The sequence below is a fragment of the Acomys russatus genome, chromosome 22 (genome assembly GCF_903995435.1).
Source record: "Acomys russatus chromosome 22, mAcoRus1.1, whole genome shotgun sequence".
Lineage (NCBI taxonomy): Eukaryota > Metazoa > Chordata > Mammalia > Rodentia > Muridae > Acomys > Acomys russatus.
The window spans coordinates 42,518,431-42,541,619 of NC_067158.1; the positions used below are offsets into that span (position 1 = coordinate 42,518,431).

At 46.9% G+C, this 23,189-nt stretch overlaps 1 protein-coding gene across 1 annotated transcript; it reads left to right on the forward strand.

The window, feature by feature from the left end:
- The first annotated feature begins 20,254 nt into the window (after positions 1-20,254).
- Sod3 (superoxide dismutase 3) lies at positions 20,255-21,224 on the forward strand. Its single transcript, XM_051164744.1, has one exon. The coding sequence runs from the start codon at positions 20,270-20,272 to the stop codon at positions 21,014-21,016; it is 747 nt and encodes a 248-aa protein (XP_051020701.1). The 5' UTR covers positions 20,255-20,269; the 3' UTR covers positions 21,017-21,224.
- Positions 21,225-23,189: the final 1,965 nt, after the last annotated feature.

Consider the following 23,189-nt stretch of genomic DNA (forward strand, 5'->3'; position numbering starts at 1 on the left):
TTGCACCTCACAAAAGCAGGTTGTTAAACATTTACCAGCACACCACCGCAAAGAACGCTAAACCATATTGTCAGGCGAATAAAACAAAGCACAGCATGAGGTGTGGAGTATGCCTGCAGATGTGTAAGACGGGGCAATTATATGTACTGGGGAAACAGGCGAGTGAGTGGTGGTAAGTCCTGTTGGTATTCATGAAGCCTGGGTCTGGCTCGGAGCACTGCAAAAACAAACACATACCCACACCTAGCATCATTTCTTAACATTCAAACATAAATTAGCATATAACCTAGAAATTCCCCTCACAGATATATAATCATAAGAATCACAACTCTCTGGTCACGCAGAAAATTGTACACAGGTGCTTATGGAAGCATTATCCGTAACAGCGACAGGGTGAAAATGTCCACCAGTGGACGAAGGAGCAGATTGTGGTACCCATGCCTAGTTGAATGTCAGTCATCCCTGTAAAGGAAGGAAGTGTCAGGTGAAATAAGCCTGACACACTAAGACAAATACTGCATGCACTCATTTATATGAGGAAGCCAGAGTTTATCTCAAAGACACAGAGGCTAGAACAGTGTTTCCCTGAGTCTGGAAAGGGTATGCATGGCAACAGGTGGGCCCAGTTGGAGAGAAGAATAACACCCAGTGTTCCATCCCACAGGAGGGTGGCTACAGTGGCCAACAGTCAATTAAATATTGCAAAAGAGCTAATAAGAAAGACTTTGAATGCTCTCAACACAAAGCACTGACATGTGTCTGAGGTGATAGGTATGCTAATAGCCCTCATCTGATTGTAATACATTGTAGCCATGTCTTGAAATGTCACACGTACTGTGTAAAATGCATAATTACTCCATGTTAATTAGAATATATTAATAAAAATGAGTAAGGTATTGATGAATGCTCCAAATTGAGTGACCCTCAAAAACATGTTAAGAACTGGGTGTGGCGTGTGCCTATTTATAGTCTCAGGTTGAGGCAATACAAATCTCGAATTCAAAGTTGTGAATTCAAAGTCGGCCTGGACTACATAGTGAAACTGTATATCAGTGGATTGTTTGTTTGTTTGTTTATATTGTTTTTGATACAAGTTCTGGTCTGGCTTAGTCCTCACTATAAAAACTAAGCTCTCCTCGAAAAGGTCCACCTGCCTCTGCTTCCTCAAGGCCGGCCAACATGCCCAGTAAGAATGCATTTAAAACAAAAACCATCATCAGCAACACATACAAAACCAAACAGCACCAACTTGGCAAAGAAACATTTTACTCTGAGGAAAGCGAGGGTTGGGGAGGGGATGGATGATGATGAAACAATCTAGACACAAAAGGCCCCTTATCATAGCTCTGCTTCCATGCAGTGAGCCCATCACTGACAGAGCCATGGGGGAAAGAAAGCAGAGGTGGGCCGAAGTGGGGAGGAGGAGCAACAGGGAGCCATTACCCAACTGGTAATTTTGGCTTCTGTGGTTTCATTTCCAGAGTGATAAAAATATTTTGATACTAGAGAAAAGGGCGGGGGCCATGTTACGCAAGCACTTTAGAAAAAGGAATTGCACGTTGCAAGAACTTCATCTCAATTGACGAAACAAACCCTCAAACCGCAGGCAGGCTACCAATAGAAGCCGATAAAGTGTTTCTGGAGAACAGAAGGTACCTGAAAGATAAGGCAAGGGCAACTTTTCTTTCTTTCTTTTTTTAACGCAACTTTGTATATATTCAAAATTTTAGCCATGCATCAAAAAGAGGTCTTTTACTAAGACCACACATCCCTTCTATAAAGCCCACGGTAAGTTAATTGGGCTGGTTAGGTGACTCACTATGTACAGTGTTTGCTGGCCAAGCCTAAGAACCCGAATTTGGGTCCCAGGCACCCATATATAAAGCTGGGCACAGAAGTGTACATCTGTAACCCAGGCCTGGGGACTAGAGACTCCTGGCAGATCCTAGGAGTTTGCTTGTCAGCCTGGTTAGCTTAGTGGGTGAGATCCATGGTTAGTGAAAATTTCTGTCTAAAAATATAATTCAGAGAAGTGGTCGAGGAAGACACCACAGCATCAACGCCTAGCCTCCACATGTACACACGTGGGTAAGCGTGCACGCAGACGCAGGAATGAGTTTGATGGTAACTGACAATTTCTTCAGAATTTGTAAGCCAAGGCTCTACTCTGTAGGTTCTCATTGGTTGACCCACCATGATCTTATCCAGTAAGATAGAGCATCTCTGCATGCCTGGATTGACAGTGCCCTGTGAGCTGGGGGCGGGGGGGAGGACAAAAAAAAAAACAATAAAAAACCCAATGTCAAGAATCATTTGGTGGCAGATCCAGCTGGGCTGACTCAGGAGACATGCAAATGTCCTTGGGTAGGTCTGGGACTTCTCTTTGAAACCCTTTCCCTCTGTAACAGGAGGCTGGTCAGGCCTCCTTCTCGAACTGGGATGACAACAGAGGGACACATGTGCATATGTCCAGCACTGGGCAGCCACTCAGCAATGTGAAGACCCTTGCATGGATGGGGGGAGGCTCTGCAAGACTCTGCCTGAGTGGAGGCCCTACCTGATAACACAGGAGGCTTTGTTTGGCCTGCTTTGTTTGTTTGACCAAGTGCTCACTAACTGCAGCTGTATCTTAAGGTCCCTCCATCTCTTATAGTTTTACAAACCCCAACTGTATCACTGAAGTGGAGAGAGAATTTAAAAAAGGAGAATTAGACTCCAAAGAGTCACTAAAGCTGTGATTTATTGAGGGCTTATCGTGGGCCTCGTATTTTAGACGCATGATTTCAACTCTTACAATAGTCCTGGAAGCAATATATGGCGGTACTCATTTATGGGGGCTCAGAGAGTTGGTGCCAGCTGCTCAGGGTTTGGGGAATGGCTGGCAAGCCCTGGAACCGGGATTTGAACCGAGTTCTGCCTAATGTTCTGCTGTATTTCACTCTCTGTCCTATAAATCCCCGAGGCCAAGACTGCTAGTTTCTATGGACTTAGAACAACCAGAGGATCCAGATGACATCTGGAAGAGGCACCTCACCTAAAAAGCATCATCCCCTACGTCTGTGTCCCCAGCTCTTCGACAGCCAGTTCACCACCTCCCGTGACAGCCCATTCCATTTTTAGATGACTCTCATTACGAAGGAGACTCATGAGAGCCTGTTTGCCGATTGCGTTCACCTGCTAGCTTCATTACAACTTCATATGCCCCGGCGAGGCCATCATTAAGAAGCCCATTACCTCTTGGACGGGCAATAAGGCCTCTAACACCATCACCAAGCCAAGTCTCAAGCACTGGCCATGCAGACAAAGCCAGGAACGGGCTGCTCATTGCACTTTCAAATGAGTCTACGACAGGTGATTATCTCTTCTGAGGAAAGATTACTCTGGATGGAATGTATTGTCACTCGGGACAGGGGTATAGCATAGATTGCAGAAGTTTAAAATAATCAGAGCTGTACGCGTCTGAGGCACAATTCCTTGGTTAATTAAAATGCTGAGGAAAAGCAGTGGAGGTTGATTTCAGCTCCTTCCTTGGTTTTCAGCCTCTCTGGCAGTTTTCTGTGAAGGACAGTCAGTCCTAAATGATCCAGCAGGAGCTCGTGTCGCCAGCTTCCTGCACAGTGAACTTTCTGTCACACCTAACAACTAATAACAGAGACTAAAAATGGAAAGGGCTGAGAGAGGGGGACCCCAAAGTCTCCGGGAGTGTGTGAGCCACTCCTCTGACACTCCTGGGGGGCTGTGGGGGGATTGGAACTCTGTCTCTGTGATTGCATGAACCACGGGGAACTAAAGGATGCCAGGTCAGAAAAGTGACGGGACTCCCCTGGGATTTCAGGTGGCAAATAGGATTGAGAATCTTAGCTTTAATGAAGACAACAGAAATCACATAATTAACACGCACTGTTAACACCTCATTAGTCTCCCGGGGCTTAAGTTATGCTAAAAATAATCAGCACATTTTGTTTAAATAAGGCTCTGCTACAGGTGGTCATGGAGTCCTTCTTGGCCATAGCAGATCAAGAACATTCCCCTAAATTTACTTCACAGTCTCCCGGAAGGCTTTGTCTTCAGTCCAAGGAAAGGAATCTTTAAAAACAGATGTGGAAGCACGGAGAGGAAATGAACACATCAATAGCATAAAGTCTTTGTGGCTCCGAGTTTGACTCTAAAATCTTACACAACCCAGTTTCAAAACCCACATGCCTCAAGGCAGAGTTGCCTGTTCAGTGATTCTGTGGGAGTCTCGATGAGAGTCGCAATCGAAGCTGGAAAGGGACAGTTTTGTCCACTGCACTCTTGTCATTGTCAACACCAAATCCCACAGCATCTGTTTCTTCATTCCCTTCCTCCTGGTCAGAGTTTGGCTTTGCTGATCAAGAGACTTGTAGGGAGGTGGGTTGATTGCTGCATCTGGATTTATAAAGCTTGGGTATTAAAGGACCTGGGACTTCTGGAGAACTTTGAGTCACTAGGGGAGTCATATTTCCTGTTGGGCAGACCAGACCCCAGGGGAGGCCTTGGACGATGAAGTGACATGTGAAAGAGTGGCTTGACCTCTATTTTCTGAGCCTCCAGCCTATAGCTACAAGAGCAAAGCTATATAACATCAGGGGAGTCCCTGCTAGAATCTTGAAGAATAAGAAAAGAATGGCAATTTAGAAGCTACTGAGCTTGCGTGACTGCAGTAAAACAAAACAGACTGAGGCCCCTCTTCTTTCTCTTTGCCCCTTTCAATCACTCATGGCCATTTCTCAGGTGCAGAAGGCTTGCTTTACCCCTGCCTCAGCTCCTAGGTTGAAGCCCTACTTTCAAATGAAAGAATTTGGGAGTAAAAGCTGTGGAAAGTTACCCCAGCACCACCACCACCATGATGGAATATGTGTCCTTGGAAAAAGAGAAAGACAGGTCAGAACTCTCTCGGTCTGTCATTCAGTGACTCAGAAAATGCCACCTATGAGCCAGAAGGGCCTGTGGTGACACTTTGGTCTTGGACTCGGGTTTCCAGGACTTTGAGAAATGAGCATCTGTTGCTTATATTGGGTGGTCTGTGGCCTTGTCCCAGAACGGACTGAACTAAGTTGTCACCTCAGTGCACACTTCCAAGCCATCTGCTAGCAGTTTTGGGAAATTGTATCTAGGTGTCCACACGCAATGTTGGAAAACCCCTTCCATTTCTCAGAAAAGTAAGATGATTACTGGGTGTGCTGGGTGACGGTCCAGACTTCTGTGTCTGAGCTAAGAGAAAAATGCAATGTTGTTTTTACAAAGTTTTTCTTGCTCTTTTTTTTTTTCTCTGCATGAAAATAGAGACACCACATACCCCCATGAGGTTCAGCAGCAAAACCGTGTGCTTCATGGGTGGTTGTGCTGGTCAAAGGAAGGAGAGTCACAGCTTAACTTTGGGTCTCTGACCATGTCACTGTCCTATAAAGCTACTGCCAGCTCTGAAGAGAATTTCCCAAGCAGTCCTCAACCAAAAGCATTGTATTCATGACCAAGCTACAACAGACCCAGAACACTTCCACTCCACTTGAGAACTGCAGCTTGCTCAGAGCAGAGAAACTAGCCACATACCTTGATGGGGGAAAGAAAAATAGAGTCCTTTGCAAGCACACAGGAGGATGTTTACACAGACCTGTGCAATAGCCTAGCAAAGGGTTTTTTAAAAAAATGTATTGTTGGTGAGATTATTCTTTGACTGAATTCAGAAAATTTAAATTGAATGAATAAATGTGGGGGTGGTGAATGGTTGGATAGATGGATGGAGGGATGGGTGGGTGGATGGGTGGATGGATGGATGGATGGGTGGATGGATGGATGGGTGGGTGGATGGATGGGTGGATGAATGGGTGGATGGATGGATGGGTGGGTGGATGGATGGGTGGATGGGTGGGTGGATGGATGGATGGGTGGGTGGGTAGATGGATGGATAGATGGATGGGTGGATGGGTGGGTGGATGGATGGATGGATGGGTGGGTGGATAGATGGATGGATGGAGGGATGGATGGATGGATGGGTGCCTGGCTATGATGGGCAGAGAGTACAGTGTGTCTGGGTGTTTTGTATATGACTAAGAATGAGAGGATGTCTGAGCATGCTGAAGAAGCAGGATGGATCACAAGGGATGAGAAAGGCCAGACAGAAACATTTCCCATTGTCGAGCCATGCTGAGACTTTCCTCAGTTCTCTAGGTCAGGAGCATAAAGCCTGACTTCACTGTCACTGGGGTACCGGCTGCAGTTTGGGGCCTTTCTGTTCTTGGGTAATTGTAATTGTGAACACTGTCATTCGGCAGGGTAAGCTTGTCTGTTCCAACTAATCTCTCTATTTATAAGCTCTCAAATTAGAGAACTTACAGAACATATTGAAGACCTAAAGGTGAGCATCACCAGTGTGGCCACCAGTGCTGGCCACTTCCTAAAGCTCTCCCTCCTTCACTCTTGGCAAAGGAAACTCCATTTTGTTCCGAGAGTAAAAGAAGGCTCACCATGCCAGACTCCTTATTTGTATAGATGTTCTGTGATTAATTTCTGGCCTCAATACATCAAAACCTCTAGGAAATACGACGTCTCCCATCCTTTATCATCCCCAAAATGGGGTACCATAGCAGATAGTGTAAAAGATACTCACCCTGTAGATTCGGGGCCACTGAGAGAAGCCAAAAGTCTATGGGCTGCTACTGTGAGTCCTGCTGGTATAATAGGACTCTCCTACTAGCTCCAGACTTTTGTTTTCATGTGACAACTGACCAAGTGTCTCAGAAATGTCTTGTCATATTTTCCATTATTTTCAGCCAAAAGCATTTCTGGCAGACATTCTTGGGTTGATCCAATTGTAAACTTCAGTCTAGGATCTGGTGCCCAGAGTGGGTAAAGGAAAAAGCCTTACTGAACAATGAACGCCTTTATAATTCCTCCCAGGGTGATAAAAACTGTTTTCTTTTGGGCCCCAAACCCTGCCTGGAACCAATTTTTTTAATCAAATCACAGAGTAGGAAGCCCTGAGGTTTTGTTTTGTTTTGTTTTGTTTGTTTGTTTGTTTGTTTGTTTAAAGAAGCAAAGATATGCAGGAATATCTGAATTTCAAGAATCCCCTCCTTTCTTTCATCTCTCTACTCTGCCATCCTAGGGGATAGGCTTGTGCCAATTGAACCAGATTCATCAGGAACTTTTCTTTTAGGGCCTCCCTTTATCCTTGTGGTGAAATATAGAGGCCTGAATGAAATGTTAGGTAAGTAAGAAAGTCAAGGAAGGAACTGTTGAGGTTTGCATCAGCCATGTTATATAAATAAATCCCAAAATGTGAGATGTTCCCAAAGATGATGATGATGGTGGTGGTGGTGGTGGTGGTGGTGGTGGTGGTGGTAAGGGTGGTGCTGATAGTGGTGATGGTGATGATGATGATGGTGGTGGTGATGGTGATGATGATGATGGTGGTGGTGATGGTGATGATGATGATGATGGTGGTGATGGTGATGATGATGGTGGTGGTGGTGATGGTGATGATGATGGTGGTGGTGGTGATGGTGATGATGATGGTGGTGGTGGTGATGGTGATGATGATGATGGTGGTGGTGATGGTGATGATGATGGTGGTGGTGGTGATGGTGATGATGATGGTGGTGGTGGTGATGGTGATGATGATGATGGTGGTGGTGATGGTGATGATGATGGTGGTGGTGGTGATGGCAGTGGCAAGAGTGGAATCTGTGGACACTTTCTGGCTGCTATTTGTGAAAAACAAGGTTTGCTTATTTTTTTTTCCTACAGTCAGCTAGCATTTAAGTTTCCAAATGAATGGCTGAATTCATTCATTCTTTTTCCACTGGTCTCATAACAGGAAGCAATTAAAGTGTTTCAAGTGACTCAACAGTTCGCCTGAAAAAAACGAAATACGTTAGCAAATCGTTCCTCCTTGCCTTTTGAGCCCTGGAAGCCACCTTCAGTGTGCCTAAAAGAAGTGCTAAGGGAACCCCAAACTCTCAAGAAATGGGAAGAAAGAGACTCCAATCTGTGAACAAGAAGATTAATAAGTCTTGGACTGTCATCAGGAACAACCTCCTTTTCAGTGTGGTGCTGATGTGAATGTTCAGAGCTGATGCTGAGAACAGATGTCAAAAAAATAAAAAATAGAGGATAGGATCATGTGATTGTCTGAGCCTCAGATAAGCAAATCATAGTGCATCTCAACAAGACACTGTGAAAGCCAGGAAGGTCCTCAAGGCCTTGATGATTTCTATTCACTCTCAGGAATGGATCCCCCAACCAGCCATGGACACACATCTGCTAGCTCACAAGCTAACATGGGATTCCATGTCGGATGGATAGAGGACACAGTCTGCAGTGTCAGAAGCCACCTGTCAGTTACACAGAAGACAGAACAGAAAAGAATAGCATCTCTTTGGGGGGGGGGCATCCATTCCCTATCTCTGTGTGGTTCCTGTGGCATTGGCCCCACCTTCCCCTGGTCAAAGAGGTGAGCCTTTGGCATGTAGCTGAAATCCCTTCCCAAGGATACAAAGAGCTTCCAAGACACTTGGCCTACAGTTGTGAGAAATGGTGGAAGGTGTAGAGCTATTTCAATTGAGGACCTTAGAGTTTTTGATTATTTGAACCAATGAAAACTCTCTTCCTGCTGAAGGTGGCATGAGTTTACCCTTCTGTCCCTTGCATGTAGCAGAGCCAGCTACCACAAAAACAAAGGTTTGGGTCCTGAAAAGAGGGTACAGACATCTCTATGGAAATTCACTTGTAGGTCAGGGATGGCTCAGTGAATAACAGCGCTTGCTGTCTAAGCACAAGGACCTCAGTTTGGGTTCCCCAGCACCCCAAAATCTGAGCATGTCTGTGCACACAATTACTCCAGCACTGAGCTTCTTGTCATTTGTCCAGAATTATAGGAGTACTGCTGGTTGGTTGACCAACTCCATGTTCAATAAGAGATCTTGTCTCGAGGGAATAAGGTATAAAGTGATAGAGCAGGACCCCCAGTCCCCTCTATGGCCTCCAGGTGTGGGCAGTGGGTACTTGCATTCACCAGTTTCTACACCACAGCCTAAGAGTGCTCTCTCTCTCTCTCTCTCTCTCTCTCTCTCTCTCTCTCTCTCTCTCTCTCTCTCTCTCTCTCTCTCTCACACACACACACACACACACACACACACACACACACGCACACACACACAAGACCAATTTGTAAAATAAATTATCTTTAAAAAAAGAAAGAAAATAGGTTCTGAAATTACACAATGCGGCAGTTGCTATACGCTAAGCACTTTTCTTGCCTTACATACATTAGCTCACTTAATTATGAATTTCTCTCATTATGTTGGTTAATTTGATTACTATACAGTGGTGGGGATTTTTTTCTTTTTAAACGTGTGGGAACAATGTGGCTTGGAGTGCACAGATGCATAGGCCCTGCTAAGTTGGTTACCTGAGGTCAGGAAGCACTCATAAATTCTGTGTTTGAATGAGATGTCACCAATAAGTCTCTGGCACTTGAATACTCGGTCCTCAGTTGGTAGCTGTTTGGGAAAGACTAGGAGGTGAGGCGTTGCTCTGCTGGAAGATGAATGCTTGCCGTTATGAGGATAGACTCTTACTCACCTGGAACTGTAAGTCCCAAATTAACCCTTCCGTCTATAACTTGCCTTGGTCATGAAGTTTCATCATTGCAATAGCAAGGTGAATAAGATACTGTGTGAGTGTATATGTGTATGCATGCGTGTGTTCATGCATGGTTTCTGACTTATTGACTTGTGTTTTGGGTTACCTCTCTCATCTATGTAATGTCATGTTTGCTCCTATGTAGTTATTTAAACAGATATACAGGAGTACTTATGACTGTTCCTTAACACTTGAGTTTTCCTTCTGGTTGGTGTGTGTGCCCACAGAGATGGGGGCCAATGGCTGACCTTTGCTATCATTCCCTAGGATGCTACAGACTGGGACTCTCCCTGGGACCTAGGCTCATTGATTTTATTAGGATGACTAGCCACCATGTCCCAGGCTTCTCTCTCTGTTTCTGCTTCCCCAAGGCAGGGATTGCATGCATGTTCTATACAACGCTGGATTTTTAATTTTTTTTTTCATTTATTTATCTACATGTACTCCTGCATGCCAGAAGAGGACACCAGATCTCATTATAGACGGCTGTGAGCTACCATGTGGTTGCTGGGAATTGAATTCAGGACCTTTGGGAAGAGCAGACAGTGCTCTTAACCTCTGAGCCATCTCTCCAGCCCTACGCTGGATTATTTTTTTATGTGGGCTCTGGGAGTTGAACTCAGATACCCATGCTTACACTGCAAGCACCTTAATGCCTGAGCTGTCTTCCCCAGCTCCTGATCCCAGACTTGTGAGGTCTCCATTACAGATCTCTGAAGATGAGTCCAGTGGATGCCCCTGGGAACTGGGTAGGGAGTCAGCCAGACAGCCATTCCACCAATAAATAAGAAGGCTTTGCTCTGCCTGGAAAGAACACTTCCTCATTGGAAGTCTAATCTCAAATTCCACAAGACTGAATTTTAAGGGCCAAGAGCATACAATACTGAATTCTACTTGAATAAGTTGCCTGGAAACGATTTGAAAACTTGAGGTCATCTTCATACCAACGAGGTCAGACCAACATCTGCCAATCTTCCTGTTTGGCTCATGTTTACAAGATGCCCTGCTTTTTGTGGTTTTTTGTTTGTTTGTTTGTTTTTGTTTGTTTGTTTGTTTAGGTACAATTTATAAGGAGTGACATGTTTGACCTTTGATGTGCAAGCATTCAAAGTGTGGGATGGTTCCATATTTCTCTTGCTCCTTTACAACTTAACATATTTTCTCTCTGTGTGTCTCTGCCTCTGTCTCTCTCTGTGTCTCTGTCTTCTCTCTCTCTCTCTCTCTCTCTCTCTCTCTCTCTCTCTCTCTCTCTCTCTCTTTCGTTATCACTCTCCATCCAAGGAAGACATTACTCTGGTTTCATCAGCGTTAACTAGGTTGCTTATTCTAGAACTTCATATAAACGAAAGAGAACTAAGCACTCGTAAGTGCAGAGCCATCTCTCAGCCCTCTACTTACTCTTTTAATAGTTTTAGGATATGAAATAATATGCTTTCTTTCTCGTCTCGTATCAGTCATTTTTATTTCTCTCTCTTCTTTTGATTAGCCTTGCTTGACTTTTAACAACCTTTATAAATAATCTATTGTGGACTTAAAAATATCTATCTTGTTTTTGTGGTTTCTGACTTATTGACTTGTGTTTTGGGTTACCTCTCTCATCTATGTAATGTCATGTTTGCTCCTATGTAGTTATTTAAACAGATATACAGGAGTACTTACGACAGTTCCTTAACACTTGAGTTTTCCTTCTCTCTAAATATAGGTATAAGCATTAAGGTTGAAGCATTTTGGTTCCACCTTGCAGGTTTTGATGTGCCACTTTTATTATTTTTCACGCAGGAATATTTTTCTGCTTCCCGGTGGCTCCTTCGGCTAGAAATACATCATTTGATTTCCATGTATTTTGGGGATTTTCTAGACAGCTCACTGATTTCTATCTTAGCCTCTTTGCAATCAGATGGTATCTCTTAGGCTTTAGTGAACCTAATGTTTTGGCCTAGCACATGATCTGGTGTGAAGAATGCCCTGTAACCTTGAGAACCACGTATCTTGCAATCATTGGGAACATACCAACCGAGCTGTGTGGACCGATAGCTTATCCGGTTCGTCTATATTTGGGTTGTCTTGCTTAAGAACTACTAGAAAGGTTTTTTTTTCTAATGTTCAGTTTTTATTTTGGATTTTGTTCTGTCTTTAGTTTTATAGGTCTTCATTTAATATACATTCTAAACTTCATCGTTGCACATTTAAAATTTTGAGTGCTATGATGACTTTCAAGTGACCGTGCCTTTGTATCATCGTGCAATATTTGGTTGTGACTGCAGCAGGGCCTTGACATTTATTTTGGCAAAATAAATACAGTATTTTGACTGATATTAATCTGTTACTACACATAGCAATTTTACACAGTGAAACTTTATTTCATTCCTTTACTGCCAACCTGCCTGCGTCTTTATATTGGATATTTCTTTCTAAAAATCAGCAAAGAGTTAGATCTTCCTTTGTTTTCCAGGTGAGAATGGGTCACCTGACCACTGCCAGTTGAAAAGGGTGCTGGGAAAGCAAGTCTGTGCTTTCTGGCTTGAGAGAAGGAGGCAGCAAGAAGATGGATAAGTACAGCTGCTGGGTCCGACAAATGTTTATTAAGTAAATATGAAACAAGCATGCCAAAGGCTGTTTCTTTTCCCAAGTGGAGTGTCCCATGCCATTATTTTGAAGAAATAAGTACAGCACTAGATATGTGCATACTTTCCCACATTGCTCCATTGTTTACAGTTGGCAAAACATAAAGAGATAGGGCTCTCTCATGGGCCTGCAAGGGGACACAGACCAGCGAGAAGCTCAGAATCCATATGGAACTTAACTTGGAGAGATTTTGATCTGACGTTTCCTGGAGGAATAGTCTGCAGCCCTTGTCCTTCTGGTCAGAAAAGGCCTTTCATGTCTGTTCTCCTATACTTGAGTGTTTCTCCTCACATGGCCACAATTAGAGGGATAGGTGACATGCTCACCACATAAAGGGTCACCTGACTACGACCAGCTGAAAGGGGTTCTGGGAAAGCAAGTCTTACCGGATATAGCAGGCACCAGAGTGCAGTGCGAGTCACTCTTCATACAGAGGCAGCGCCATTAAGGTGAACGCCAAGTATTGCTTAGCCAGTGTCTGGCAAAGGGCGCCTAATAAATATTGCTATTGCCAGGCATGGTGGCGCAAGCCTTTAGTCCCAGCACTCAGGAGGCAGAGGCAGGCTGATCGCTTTGAGTTCGAGACCAGCCTGGTCTACAAAGTGAGTCCGGGCCAGCCAAGGCTACACAGAGAAACCCTGTCTCGAAAAAAAAAAAAAGTTGTTATTATTTACTTCTATTCAGAAGAATGGTGTTTGTCTCTTCCAGTCCACCTTGTCAGCAAGGAGCCTCTTTCCCCTCGATTATGCAAATGTGGTTAGTCCAAACGGCAGGTTCCGGACTGATAAGCAGAGCTTGGGTTCTGCTCCTATTCCACAGCAGGGTTTTCTGGGCAAACTCCAGGCAGGCAAGAATCGCTTGGAGTTTTCTCTGAGTGTGTCTGCAATGCATTGGTTGGCTAAATTGTCATTGCAAACAACCTGGCCTTGGAGGGACACCATCTGAGCTTCGTGGCTTTAAAGGTTACTGAAATGCCACTTGTAGGAGAAATTTAGCTCCTAGAGTTTCCCTGGGCAGAGTGAAGAGGATGCCTTTCACAGTTGGCATTCCTGCGTGAAAGCGCAAAGGTCCTGAGCAGAGAGCTCTTCTCAAGGAGTAGGAGGGCCGCTTCCAAAGCTTCTCACACTGGACCTGTTACACATTAACAAGTGAGGGGTCAAACATGGTTCAGAGTCACCTCTGTGAAGCTCCCTAACTGTTAGAGATAACTACAAAATTCACAGCACTTGTCACTGCTTCCCATCCTTTGTTTCATCTCTGCACCAAGGTTTGTAGTAATAAAATGCAATGATTAAGAGGCCAGGCTTAGGAAACAGTGCAGATCTTGGATTAGGCTTCTTGGGGACTTGAACCCAGAGCCCTGTGCATGCTAGGCAAGCACACTCCCTCTGTTCTACCTCCCAATCCCTGAGAAAATTGCTTTTTGAGAGTTATGTAACCCAGCTTGCCCTAGGATCGCAATCCACCTGCCTTAGTCTCCTGAGTAGCGAGGATCACAGGTGCATGTCACCAGGCCTGTTTTATAAATTTAAATGCTGACTTACCCATTTTCTAGCTTTGCATATTGACCCTATAGTTTCTCCTTTTCTGAACCAAATGTCCTTATTTATAGAGTAGATGGATTATATCCACCTTACAAAAGAATTGCAAGTATTAAGCATGATGCTTTCTCATATGAGAAAGTTCACAAAATGAAAGCAAACTTCCTGTGTGGCTAGACCTAGTGGGGTCTCCACCCAGTTCCTGTTTTGCCATATTTTCATTGTATTTCCTTTTGCATGGACCTTGTGCTCTGACAGCCTTTCCTTTGGTGGAGTACAGCGACCATGGTTTCTCTCTAGTCACAAGTCAGGAAATAGAGGATATGATCGCTTTTAAAAGTCCCAACCAAATCCAGGTGTGCTGGTGTACACCTTTAATCTCACCATTGTGGAGATAGAGGTAGGCGGATCTCTGTGAGTTCAAGGCCAGCATGGTCTACAAAGGCTGTTATACAGAGAAAACACTGTCTTGGGGGAACAAAAAGCGTGCCATCAAATATCTTGAGGTCTCGTCCCAGAATACACCATGCCTGGACCATGACAAATGATGCCCAAGCTTTTCATCTGGGAGTCAAGTTGACTTCTAAGAAGGAACTGAGGTCTTGATACCCAAGGAAGGGGGGGGGGGGTGACTATTACAAGGATGGAGTAAGAAAGGGTAATTTTCTCCTGGAGTTCATAAAACGCAGGTGAATTGGGTCTTTCTTTACACTAATCCTAAAATCCCAGAATGAAGGAATGTTTCCTTCCGTCTTGGGAGAAAGAAAATTAGGCTCATGGAAGACAGTGCCACTTGAAACAGTAGCTAAGAGCTTATGCAAGAATTACTTCAAGGACTGAATGAGAATAAGAACTTAACACAATGAATGAAAAAGTCATGGAGAGAGGCTGCAATCTGATAGGGGTAGTAGCTGTGGGTGGTGGGTGGCTGTCGGTGGCACCTGGCACTCGGTAAGCTTGTTAGTGGAGGACAGTTACTCCTAACAGCAGACATAAAGGTCAGGGCTACCCTGGTGGTTTCAGAACTGTCTGGCCTCAAAAGTAGACGCAACACAGACAGGCCTGAGGTCTCAAGTCCCAAGCCTGCTTCTCATCTTTTAGAGCAGGGGCCCTTGGACAAAACCATTTCCTGTGGGCCTTTCAGCAAAGCAGTTATCTCTATTCCCAGCAGTCCTGCAGAACCATCAGTATTTAAACAGTGGTTCTAGGAGCCTACACTGGAAGTAGGTTCCTTGAGCTCCAGGTAGCATCCAGAGGACAGGTTAGCGGACAAACTTCCCGTCCACCTGGCCTGGTGACTGGAGGTTGGTTGTAGAGGGCATCCTGTCCTTCTAACTCTAGTGGTACCACTGACACCTCTGTCTTCTTCCCAACGAGTTTAAACCACAAAGGACAGAGATCTGTACATCTTTGAGCCTCCAATGTGCAGCCCAGTGCCTGGTGGGGTGTGTGGGGGTGGGGGGGGGGTGGGTGGGACAGCATCCAATAACTGTTGAAGGAATTCATGGGGACAGAGAGGCAACAGCGAGCTGGCTTTTCCCATGGCAAAGGGGCTTTTCTGGAAAAGAGAACCTTTTATTTCTAGGAAGGGCTTCTGTGCATGACAACAAATGAAATGAATACCCTGGAGTTAAAGGCTCATGGCATCTCCAGGCTGTGTCCTGTTTTCAAAGGAGGCTCGTCCTGGGCTGGGGCTCAGTTGGCAGAGTGTTTGCCTACCATGCATGAAGGCCTGTGTTTGATCCTCAGCAAAACACAAACATGATGGTGCATGCCTGTGATCCCAGCATTTTAGGAGCTGAAAACAGGAGGATGAAGAGTTCAAGGTCATCCTAAGTTACATAGTGAATTGAAGCTAGGCTAGGACACATGTGACCCTGTTTCAAAAACAAACAACGAACCCTCCTCGGTCACTTTAATACAATAGTGATGACACTTATAATGTTTCTGTTATGGTCATTACTTGATTCACTAATGTTGTTATGAGAGCCGGACATTGGGTTTACTCTTTCGATTCTCATGGGGATGGGGTCTATTTCACAGATGCTGAGAAGGAGGTGGAGGCAGGGACTTCAGAGGCACACGGGTAGGAAATGGTAAGACTGCAAGGGCACACTGCCGTGCCTGCCCCACACCTTGAGTGGTAGGACAGCTCTGGAGAGAGTGCCACGCTCAGCTGCCAAGTGCCCATGTCTGTCTTAAACACACACCAACATTCAGCAGAAGCAGTCAATAGCTGAGGGAGTTGCGGGGGGGGGGGGGGGGGGGGGAGAAAGGGCTCTCCAATAACAAGACCATTGTACCTCTCCAACAAGCTATTTTCTTTCCCATTTCTGCTCCCCTGCTGCGTTCTGAAGGTCACTGACTGCGTCTGCACAAGCCAGGGAAGTCACGAAAGACATACTTGGCAAGGGGAACTCGCTGTGGGAAAGGATCCGAGAGTGGGAACCAGGAGAAGAAGAAGTGGGGGAGGAGAAGAAAAAAGGAGAAGGAGGAGGAGGAGGAGGAGGAGGCTGCAGCAATTTGAACACAAGAACAGCCAGCCCAGTGACCTTCTTCCCTTCTTCTGACCACTCCCTGGGGCTGGCCTTGCTGTTGCTCACAAACAGCCAGCCAGGCAGCTCTGGGGAGGCAGCCCCATAGGCTCTTCCTTAGGCCTCTAGCTGGGTGCTGCCCGCCACTTCTTCGCCACTTCGCCAGAGGGAAGAGAGCTTTGGAGCTCTTTGGAGAGCTTGACAGGTGCGTGCCAAGCTGAGGTTAATTTCATTCTTTTAGGAGTGTGCTTTTTTTAAGAGTGGGAAACTGGGTTGGGCAGTGGGCACTTACTGAAAAAAAAAAAAAAAAAAGGTTCGATAATGTTCTTGGGAGGGAAACCCAGTTAGTGATAGGACTGGCTGCTCTGAAGTAGGGAGGAGGGTCATGGGAAGTGGGGGCAGCGGGGAGCTTTCTGCTTTGGGCCTGCAGTGGCTGGTCCAAAGAGGTCTTTAGTGCTACTGATGTCATGTAATGTAGGGTGTCTTTGGACACTGCGTGGCTTGAGTCTCAAAGTTGTGGAAGATGAGCAGGTACCCTGAAGAGTCACCTACTTGGCAAAGTCATTAGTCCCAGGGTCCTGTCAGCTCTGACTTACAGCAAAGGCTCCTTCTAAAGAAGAGCTGAAGGGTGACAAAGCCCAAGGAGGAGTCCAGGTTTGCCTGGGGGTACAGAAACATGTTGTTGTTTTTTTTTGTTTTGTTTTGTTTTTAAGAGACTATCTTTTTAAAATGTTCGTTCCTAGAAAAGCCCACAAATGCACTTTGGTTGGATTTTGCTCTGGGCTTTGCAGGAAGGAAGCGTCCAGAACATTCCTAAGTGACAGGCTACCTCAGAAGAGGGTCCTTATCCAGTGAGAGCCTGAGGCCAGATGTATAAGACTGCTCCCATACCTCTCCACTCACTCCCCAAAGCTTTAACAGCAAGCAGTGCCACACCAGGGCAGGTCAAAAGGGAAGGGAGGGTCTGTAGATTTCACTTTCTCAGTGTCCCCTGAGACCTCCCTGTCTTAGTCTTCCTCAAGCCTTTTTTTGAGGACCTCCTCACTCCTTAGTCTCCACAGCATCTCCCAGCTGACAGTCCTCACAGCTCCATCAACCCCCTTCTCTCTGGCAGCAGTGTGCTGCCTTCTGCTGAGCACTTGCTCCGTATGAGAGCTCTGGTTGAAAAGTGTGCAGTGTGGTTTTTGAAGCTGGGCCTTGAGAGACAGCCACTCACTCCCAGATCCCACCCTCACTCTTTAGTGGGTGTGTTGCGTTGGGACACTCACCTCTGTGCCTCAGCTTTCTGATTACTTGTATCCAGATAAGCCTCCGTGCTATAGGGTGCTGATCAGGAGTCAAATCTTGGGGCCGGAGAGATGGCTCAGTCAGTGAAGCACATGGCATGCAAGGAAGAGAACTGGAGTTTGACTTCTACCATCCATGTAAGAGCTAGGCATGATGGTCGAGACTGGAGGGCTTGCTGGCTGGCCTATCAATCTAGTCCAATCAGTGATATCTTTCTATACACACACACACACACACACACACACACACACACACACACACACAGACCCACACAGACAGATGTGCACACACAAACATACACACCTATATATGTATAAAATTCACATATGTCAAAGACTTTTTTTTTTTTTTAACAGTGTCTGGCACAAGTATCCAACAGGTGTTGGCAATTAATTCAGTTTTCTCTTTGAAGCCTGGTAACAAGCTCCCCAGAGGTAGGAGGTATGCCTGCACCTACTTGCAGATGAGAAACAGGCTCAGAGGGAAAGCAGGCCCATCTACAGTTTGCAGCTCAGCTGAGCTGCTACCGAGCACAGAAGCAGCAATGGCAGATAACCTTAGCGTCTAAGTGGTAGTCAGGTTTGAGATTCATGGGGCGAGTTCCCGAATCCATTCTTATAATCACCCTACTAAATTGTCCTTCTGTACCAGCTAAGGAAAGAACTCACACTCCATTCATTTTAAATGGCACCCATTCAGGAGTTGTAGGAGGGCTCTGAAAGCACAGGTGACCTTCAACTAGCCCCTCGGAGGCATCGTTAATCCCTTAGGGCAGGTTCTAAAATGTGAAAGTATCTCGTTTATAAATATCTGCCTTGACCCTCACCATAGCCCTTGGTAGCAGAACTTATTTTACAGGTAAAAAGCCGAGGCTATGGACTGTGTCCCTATGAAGTCACAGGAGAGTCACCCCTCCATGTCCTTGGGTTATGTACCCCCAGACAACCTCAGCCAGAAATTACAAAACTCAAAACAGACAAAAATCCCACCCTACGTCTGCACTGAGCATACACAGGCCTTTCTTTCTGCAAAGGCTATTTACATAGCGTTTACCCTGGTAACTGCAGTAAGCCATCCAAGCATGTTGTAAAGTACACAGGGCCATCTGAGCTGTTTCTGGGCACGCATCTTGCTATCTTATGTAAGGGACTTGGGCACCCATGGATTTTGGAACCCATGAGGCATCCTGGAATCAATCACCCACGTATGAAGTGAGTCAGCTGTGTTGTAACCAAGGATGAATTCGGTACCTTTCCGTCGTCTTTCATTGGGCACCAGAATATTTAAACTTGGGTGGTGGCTGCTTGTACACGTTGGTTTTAGAAACTAGAAGGCAGGCTGGGAAGATGGCCCAGTAGGTAAAGCAAAGGTGAGGAATTGGGGTCCCCAGAAGCCATGTAAAGAGCTGGATGGTACCTGGAGGAGGAGCTAGGAAATCCCCATCTGGCTAGCCGGATTAGCCAGAAGGGCAGCAGCTAGCCACAGGCTCAGTGAGAGACTCTGTCTCAATATATAAGGCAGAGAGCAATTGAGGGAGAGGACTGACACCATCCTTGCCCTTACACACACACACACACACACACACACACACACACACACACACGAATCTGATGCGCACTCAATAATAAGCCAGTCTTCTGGACTCTTCCAGCACCATACCTGAGCTTCCAAAAGTCTGCCCAGACATTTCCACCACTGAGCACACCACTTCCTCTTGGGCCTGGTACCCACACCCGCCTACACGTTCTTCTCTTTGGGGTACCTCAGCCTTTGTTAACTGCTTGTCTATTCCTCCCTCCTGCCACTGCTACCACACCCACAACCTTCTCTGTTCGCCAACTCCTTTTAGTAGGAGCTTTCATGGTTTCTGCCTTGGCTCCCTGCAATGGCCCCCTCACTAGTCCTAAGGCTGTCTCTTTGTCTCTGTCCCTAGACTGTACCCTTCATCTTTCCCCACTTTCTGCTGTCTCCAAAGCCTAGCCTTCATCTCATTATTATAAGATTCTCTCATCATTACTATGAGATTCTCCCTAACACACACACACACACACACACACACACACACACACACACACACACACCCCTATATACACATGGCCCCTAACAATACTTCCAGCTCCTCTCTATCAAGACAGAACTAGAGAATACCCTGACTTTGTGTGACTCAGATCTCTGCACATTTCTGAATATAGTTTTTTGGCATTTCTATAAACACAGCCCAACTCTGTACCAGGTACCTAGCCGACCCTGGACACACACACGCACACACTCCAAACTAACAACAACAACAACAACAACAACGAGACAGTCCAGTCAATCCCTTGGGGACTGTGGGTTTGGGATATGAGACTGAGGCCCCTGAGATTGGACTTTTTTCTTTTTTTTCCTTTTGGTTTTTCGAGACAGGGCTTACTCAATGTTATCTTGGCTGTCCTGGACTCGATTTGTAGACCAGGCTGGACTCGAACTCACAGCAATCCGCCCGCCTCTACTCCCAAGTGCTGGGATTAAAGGTGTGCGCCACCACGCCCAGCTCGAGATTAGGCATTTCAAATAGCTAAAACTTGCTTTCCTCCCATTGATATGTGGACATTCCGCAGGTGCAGGACCCCAGCCATGCTGGCCTTCTTGTTCTGGAGCTTGCTTTTGGCATCCCGTGGCTCTGTCACCTGGACCATGCTGGACCCCGGGGAGTCCAGCGTCAATTTAGCAGAGACCAGGCCTGACCTGGTTGAGATGATAAACCAAACTCATGCCAAAGTGCTGGAGATTTGGTTGGAGTTGGGACGGCAGCGGGAAGTGAACGTCACGGAGTCGCACGCGGTCTGCAGGGTGCAGCCTTCAGCTACACTAGCAACTGATCAGCCGCGGGTCACCGGTCTGGTCCTTTTCCGGCAGCTGGCGCCCGGCGCCAAGCTTGAGGCCTTCTTCGATCTGGAGGGCTTCCCTGCCGAGCCGAACGCCTCCAGCCGCGCCATCCACGTGCATCAGTTCGGGGACCTGAGCCAGGGCTGCGAGTCCACTGGACCGCACTACAACCCTCTGGCAGTGCCGCACCCTCAGCACCCGGGAGACTTCGGCAACTTCGTGATCCGCGACGGTCGCCTCTGGAAGCACCGCAACGGCTTGATGGCGTCGCTGACCGGCCCGCACTCGATCGTGGGTCGCTCTGTGGTGGTCCACGCTGGTGAGGACGACCTGGGCCGCGGCGGCAACCAGGCTAGCTTACAGAACGGCAATGCGGGTCGCCGGCTCGCCTGTTGCGTGGTGGGCGCCAGCGACTCCTTGGCCTGGGAGCGCCAGACAAAGGAGCACGCTGAGCGCAAGAAGCGGCGGCGGGAGAGCGAGTGCAAGACCACTTAAGCGTTACTCCCAGCCTCAGAGCCCAGCCGCTTCGCGCCTGTCTCCACGCTCCCGAGACTCCTCCACTCACTCCAGAGGCCTCCACACGTCCTAGACAGACGCCTTCCAGACATCTCAGTCGCCTCTGCGCGCCCCCACAGGCTTCCACGCACCCCAGACACCTCTATGTGGTCCCAGATGGCATTAGGAACCTCCCCAGCCACCTCCACGCTCCCTATACGTTCCTATGTGCCACAGACACCGTTCGGACACCTTGAATAACCCAGGAATCCTTTCTTGCCCTAGAACTCCCTCGTGTCCCAGACACACCTGGAGGGCCCCTCTGTGTCCTAAGACAATCTCACAAGCCCCTAGGATCCTCTTGGAAACAGTCTTTGAGTCTGTTTGCTCGTAGAGAGCCTCGGTTCCCCCACCCCCACCCCGCAAGCCCCCAGATCGCACAGCGCTCCTTCCCAGTCAGCATCTTTGAGTATGTTCCCCTGGGTTGTACTGAAATAACCCCACCCCGCTTCCCTCCTGCCCCCTTCCTTCCTATCCCTCAGCATCTGAGACTCCTCTCTTCCCTAGGGACCCCTTTTTTCTTTTTCTTTTTGTTCCTGCTAGGTGCTCCGAGACCGCCCTACCATACACACCTAGGGCTCCATGTCCCGGATCACCTCCTGCGGTGCCCCTGGTTCTTTTCAGCTGTTTCCCATATGGTGGCCGCACCCTGTGGAGAGCAGCTCCTATGAGGGTATCTGGCAACCTTAGGGTTGCACATTAAAAGCATAGCAATTCAGCTCCGCATTGCCCTTGTGTACTTTTTTGAGACTTCTCTGCTCGGTTTCCCTGCCCCCACCCCCCACCGCCCAATCAAATATGCCTGAGTCTTTAAAGGCCTTCTGTCTCCACAGTCCTGTGGAGAAGACTTTACCTTCAATTGCTATGCCTTTTGGAGGACTGAAGATTTAACAGCCATTCAAGGACATTTAAATGTGCATGTGTGTGGCTTCTTTACAAAAAGACATTGACTGACACAGCCCAGAGCCAAAGAATAGGGAGGCAGGGGAGAAAAAAAAACAAAAAACAAAAACAAAAACAAAAATCCATTTGCTGTGAAGTGAGTCCCAGGCTGGAGTCCCTAGCCTGGTGAGAACAAGGTAAGTGTGGAAGTACCCAGGTGTGCAGCTCCCCACATCTCAGAGGACTGCCTGTGCGTATGTCTTAAACCCTTACACAGCTGATCTGAGTACCTGTGATTATACCCACCTCCCAGTGCAGGCTTCCCAACGTGGTCCTGCAAGGCAGCCTCTACTCCCAGATCTCAGCTGTCAGACCAGTTGAACCACACCCCAAACCCTGCACGGATGCTGAGTCGACCCTGTCTCCATAGTTAGGAGTTGTGCAAATGAAACGTCAGTGATGTGGGGACTCAAGATGGAAAGGAGCAAAGTCCATCTCCAGCTAAATCCTCTCACTCCCTGCTATGTGATGGCCAACTCAGAATCACGGGGAAGCTAGCCTTGGGACCAGCAGGTGTTTCTCATGGCTCGCCTTCAGTTCTTTTTGGGCCCCTGAAGACCCTAGCAGACCCAGCCCATATTTATTCTGTCCATTCATGGAGTTAGCAACTAACAAGTGGGCAAATTGCAGGTCACTAAGAGCCAAGGGATGGCTAGTGTATGCCCGTTGACAGCTTGGGCTCTCAGGAAGACCTGATTGGACCCCAGCTCTGCCGCAGGCTTCCAAGCTGTATGACCTGAATAAATCACAAAACCAATGTAAAATATAGTCATCACAGGGTGACTGTATTTGAGGCCTAACTGGGTGTTATTCATGAGAGGGGCTTAGCAGAACATGGATATTTAATATAGATCCAACTAGTCTAGGAACAGCTGCAGCTAAAGTTAAACAAAAGAGATTTCCCTGACAATGGATCCAGGCACCTTGTAAGGTAGTTAAGTGTTGCCTAGCATGGTGGCACACTCCTGTAATCCCAGCACTTGGGGAGGCAGAGGCAGGCAGATGTCTGTGAGTTTGAGGCCACCCACAGAGTGAGTCCAAGACAGCCGAGGCTACATAGAGGAACCTTGTCTCAAAACAAAAACAAAACCCCAAGCCAAACCAAAACCATTCCCCAACCCCACCCCACCCCACCCCCAAAAAAACAAGATTGCCACAGAGAGACAGGGTT

Coding starts and splice junctions, on each gene's coding strand:
- Sod3 (XM_051164744.1), top strand. CDS start 20,270: ATGCTGGCCTTCTTGTTCTGGAGCTTGCTTTTGGCATCCCGTGGCTCT.